The sequence below is a fragment of the Antrostomus carolinensis genome, unplaced genomic scaffold, assembly GCF_000700745.2.
Source record: "Antrostomus carolinensis isolate BGI_N321 unplaced genomic scaffold, ASM70074v2 scaffold13715, whole genome shotgun sequence".
NCBI lineage: Eukaryota > Metazoa > Chordata > Aves > Caprimulgiformes > Caprimulgidae > Antrostomus > Antrostomus carolinensis.
Genome location: NW_010318588.1, coordinates 1 through 5377, shown reverse-complemented (window position 1 = coordinate 5377; position 5377 = coordinate 1). Strand labels below are relative to the sequence as shown.

General features: G+C 40.9%; 1 protein-coding gene across 1 annotated transcript in view; it reads right to left on the bottom strand.

The window, feature by feature from the left end:
* CCDC13 (coiled-coil domain containing 13) overlaps positions 1 to 5183 on the bottom strand; it is a gene marked incomplete at both ends in the record, with an annotated part of 16782 nt that extends 11599 nt beyond the window's left edge. Inside the window, 2 exons of the mRNA XM_010168963.1 lie at positions 1750 to 1892; positions 5035 to 5183. Coding sequence (XP_010167265.1) covers positions 1750 to 1892; positions 5035 to 5183 — 292 coding nt within the window. The remainder of the gene's footprint in view (positions 1 to 1749; positions 1893 to 5034) is intronic.
* Between the last annotated feature and the right edge of the window lie 194 nt (positions 5184 to 5377).

Below are 5377 nucleotides of genomic sequence, written 5' to 3'. Positions count from 1 at the left end.
CAGGAATTCAGCTGCTGCACTAGGACTGCCAGTCCTGTCATGTCTAACTGACCTGCAGGGATGGCTGAGAGGTCAAGTGGCATCTCAGATTGTACTTTCATGCTTATATGTGGGCAACTGAATTGCACTTAAGTTGTCTTGGTTCTTTCTACAATCAATGGAACAAGATGAGTGTGTCTAGGCAGTGATCCAGCTGAACTTAAGAGAGGTGAATCACTGCAGGTTCTTGTCTATGACAGCTCTTCTCTTTCATCACTCAACATTTTTCATAGATACCTCCCACTGTCAAACATTGCTATAATTTTACCCATCTTTTTTACATCTTCATATAGTTCTACTTAAGAAGTACAAGCCACAAACTCAGCCAGTGACCATTAGTTTAGAGAAAAGCCACCCCAAATGAGGCTGTGAGTAAACACAGATTACTGACCAGGACATGGTTTCAGTGGGGTTCACACTGTGGTTCATCTTTACCTCAGATGAGACAAGCTGCTGTGTTTGGTTTTGAATTTGATGGTGCTGGTGTCTAAGGACAGACTGGTTCATCTCTAAAGTGTCCATCTCTGCTTCAACCAGCACTTATTGTTTCCTGAAAATTTCTGTTTGAGTTTGATTTCCTTTCCTGAAATGTCTGTGGTCCTTTCTTTTGGGTCAATATCTGACAATATTTTAAGTTTCTGTTTCAATAATGGTCATTATTTACTTCTGCAGTAGGGGATTATAACCAACTTGATTTTTCTTGAAATTATTCATGGCTTGCTCCTCTATTTGTGTGATTTTCTAGGTCCCCTGCTACACCTGATATTTTTTAGCCAGCCTGCCAACTGTTTGAGAAGACCCCTCTGACCTGGATTTATGCAGGAGTTCTCAAAAATTTAATCTACCATTTCTTGATTTTTCAAGTAACTGGGGTACAATTCAGACACATGCATGATTCATGATAATAAGTGTGAAAGATGGACTAAAAATGCACTTGGCAGATAGCATGATAAATGTTATTGATCCATTTAAATTATGTCTTCTAAGGAAGCAAAGCTTTAAAAACTATCAAAAATGTTACCAGTGCTGTATAAGGGAGGGCAGTAGTAGCCAATGAACAAAGTAAACATGGACATCAGGGCATCTAAATTTAATTTCAGCAGTTACCTGAGTAAAATTATTCCTGTGAAAGGTCAGCACATATGAAAAAGTTGTATTAAATCACAAAAAATAAATTTGACTGAGTGAAGATTTTCTGTCTTAAGTGAGATAGTTTGTTGCTGTCTCAGTTCTGGAAGTGCTTATGGCAGAAAACAGCTTTTATTATGTGGATGAATAAAGCTTAGAAGAATAGAGTACTAATTCATGGCTGGTATTAATGAGGTGGGAATGTATAAGACATAATGGTATGAAACTTGTTCCTCCTCACACAAAAAACCCCAGAAAAATGTCATTGCCATACTGCTATAAAAACCTCTGCTTCAAATACAACTGAACATTCCTAATTGGCATTTCACAAATCTTTCTCTCATTATAACTTAGGGATATCATTTCCTAGCTCCTCCTTTCTGCAGAGGTGGAAACAGCTTGAGGATACACATCCCTCTCTCCTAGCACGGACAGAAATTACAGGAACTCAAAGCAAGCACGGATGCAAGAGTGAATTCAAAATGGGAACAGGGATTAAACCCAGTTTCTGTAATTCCTCAACCCTACAAGCTGGATTTCTATATTTTAACATGCAACAAGAGAATAAGAAAAATGCCTCACTTCTTTCTCCAGCTCTTTGACTTTGTTATTCAGTTGCTTCACTTTGGCTTTTTCACTCTCAGTCTCGGCAGTTATTTCACGATTCCTTTTGGCCAATTCAACTATTTTAGTAGCTGCAACATCTCCAGCTAAACCAGATGCCCCTGAAAAGTACACATAAAAGCAAAGGACATATCTTACGGGCAAGATACAGAATAGATGATGCTTTTGTTCTTTCTTCAGTGCACAGAGTACTTTTATTGTCTAATCCATTTCTCTCAGAGCTGTGCCAGGCACTTAAATGAACAAGTGAGGGAAAAGAGGGCATCAGTGTTTCCAGCTGGACTGCTCAGTCCTTTGAGTCAGCATCACATTGTGGCTAGCAAAGCCACATGGCACGCTTCAGCAACAGCCACATGTCAGAGGGCCACAACAGTGGTTGCAGCAACGTTACTACAGAAAGGGCAGAGGTGTTTTCTGCTCCCTGCTGTGAAGGACAGCTACAAACAGGTTTTTGTGGCATATTATAGAAAAAGACAACACACTGTTTTGCACTGGTTGTTTACAACTGGAGGAGCTGCTTAAACAGAGGTGTAAACTTTTCTAGACATCTGTCCTAAAAGGTCAGGCATGCTGTTACAGTTGGGTCCTGGATAATGTTCAGGAAATATCATTGTGCCTATTTATATGTCCCTTGTGATTATACCTGGAGCCTTATGGTATTACTCTTTTAATTGTTCTTTTAAACAGATGCTTCATTCACCTCCTCATCAGAGAGGGTTTGATTAGTGTCACAGATAAAGTAATCCCCAGCACTGGCCTGTGTGTCACTTGGCTTTCGTTAACATCACACAGGTGGAGAAAACTTCTCGCACAAGTGCAAAATCAATATGATTGCACACAATGACCATGGAAACCTTTAGCTCAGCAGTGAAGATGAGCATGCAATGACAAATCATTGGTGGGATATATGAAGATTGAACGTGGCTGTTGTCATTCTTAACTCCTTCATCCTCCTTCAGTGCTCTGAAGTAATTTTTCTGCTGACATCCTTGAAGAATATATTAAAGAACCAGGGTGAAATGCAAGGATGACAGATCACTCAAGCGAATTCTGAGCCCCATAAAACCCCTAGAGACATTAAAGGTGCTATGTGGAATATAGGTGAGAGCAGAATATGACCCCATGGCACTATTTAAAAACATTGTAGAGAAAATAATAAATTAATTATTTTTAAAAGTGTTTCCACTGTTCTTACTCCTTTAGCTGATAAGTTTTTTCCCCTCTCTTCTAGAAGCTACTTTTTCCTTAGTTTTCATAATAAATCATGACTGCTAAGAATCAAAGTAAGTACTAAACTCACCCAAAGCCAGGCTGGTGCTTCCATGTGAAGGTTTTCAAATGCATTGCACACATTTAATTGAAGCTTTTAATTCCAAAGCAGTGCAGGTGAGTCTCTTGCCACAATATAGATAGGGAAGGCAGAGGCATGGAGCAAACTGCCACAACCTGGCATATGATACAGCCAAAGAAGCTGCAAAAGAACATCTGGCTCCTGGTCCTGACCCAGTAATAGCTTATAATCTCTCCTAAATAGAAGCTACAGGTAGGTTTTTAAGAATTAAAGTGTAATTTAAGTGTTATTTGGTTCTGTTTATTGCTGTTTTCCCCCTTTCTCTACTAGCCTGGTCATCACTGCTGTCCTGAACAACAGTGGCACCCAGTGGAAGAGGTGCAGCCTGCACAGTTCGATTTTTAAAGGACACTCAAATCACTTTAAAAGCTGGACTTTGCATTCAGCCAGCATCCTGCATGAGCCCTATTCAGGCGTTCAAACAAAAGGAGCTTGAATAAAGAAATGAACACTAGGTAGCAGTGAAAGCTAAAACATTGCTCCTTGACATTAACAGAAAGTTCTCAAAAATATTATTTCTATGACTGATCATTTTTTGTGCCAATAACAGCAAGTTAGCAGAAGATCTGTGAGGAACAGAGATGACTGTGTACCCTGAAAGAGCACTATACTTCTTTTAAGGGATATATAATTATCAATAACAATATTTTACACCTTAGGTGTGACCTGTCTGACTACCAGTGGTCCTTTCACTAGCTCTCTAAGATGGGGAGTAGTAGTACTCATATTTTGCAGCTCGTGAAACTGAAGGAGAGAGTAAAACACAGGTGTTTAAGCATACATGCCACTTCACATGTAAGTGTTCTCATGTCAAACCATTGTGAGGAACTTCCCTCTGTAAATAAAGCAATGAGACTCCTTACGTGGGAGAGACATTGATGTTTAGGAAATTCTGCAAATGCCAAACAGTGTCAGCTTAGACCCTCACAAATTTAGGCAGCAACTCTAAGTGTTGACTAAATCTATAACCCAAGTGTCTAAGTATTTTCAAAGTCCAGAGCCAAGCAGTTTCAGTGCTACTGAGAATTACTGCAAGCTCAACAGAGAACAAGTCTCTCTCAGTTCAGTTGAATTTTGTTTCTTCCTTGCAGAAGCTTATTAGAGGAGTGGAAAAGAGAAAATGGCTTCAAGTTGCACCAAGGGAAGTTTAGATTGGATATGGGTTGTTTTATACTGCCTGAGGCTGCACTTTGAGTGCTGGGTCCAGTTTTGGGCCCCTGACTCCAAGGAGGACATGGAGGTGCTGGAGCGTGTCCAGAGAAGGGCAACGGAGCTGGGGAAGGGTCTGGAGCACAAGTGTGCTGAGTTCCCTTGTGGCTGAGGGAACTGGGGGTGTTGAGCCTGGAGAAAAGGAGGCTGAGGGGAGACCTTCTGGTTCTGTGCAAGTCCCTTGGAGGAGGGTGGAGAGAGGTGGGGGTGGGTCTGTTCAACCAAGGAACAAGGGACAGGACAAGAGGAAATGGTCTCAAATTGTGCCAAGGGCAGTTGAGATGGGATGTGAGGAAGAATTTCTTTGCTGCAAGGGTTCTGAGGCATTGGAAGGGGTTGTCCAGGGCAGTGGTGGAGTCCCCATCCCTGGAGGGATTGAAGAGTCGTGTAGACACAGTGCTGAGGGACATGGGTTAGTCGGGGACTCGTCAGTGTGAGGTTCATGATTGGACTTGATGATCTTAAAGGTTTTTCCAATCAAGGCAATTCTGTGATTCTGTGAAAAGGAGGCAACCACAATATGACTGAAATGCTCCTTTTTCACATAAAGCAGGTAAAGAGATGTCACATGAACATTTCACTGCCAGGAGCTCACAATCAATCTGTTATCCTACCTCTATTGTCATCAGCATCAAGCAAACTCTGGAACTAACACAGTGAGAATACAAAGCGACTGTGTTTACCTGACAAAGCCAATCTGTTCTCCTGTATTTTTTTCTGGAGTTGCTTTATTTCAAAATCTTTCTCTGTCATGAGTTTGTACAGTCTGCAGTTCTCATCTTGGATCTCTCGAAGCTGATCCTGGAGCTGCTCGTTCTCAACCTCAAGCAATCTGTGAAAAAAAAAAAAGCCATAATGGCAAAGGTCACTGAAATGTGCTTCAAATAGATACTTCCAGAAATAAATTAATGAAGCGACTGTATGCTAGAGAAGCTGAGCTTACCAGGAGTGAGTTTACTGAATTAAGCAGAACAACCTGAACCTCAGATCACAACACAAAGTAATCATAGAATCATAGAATGGTTT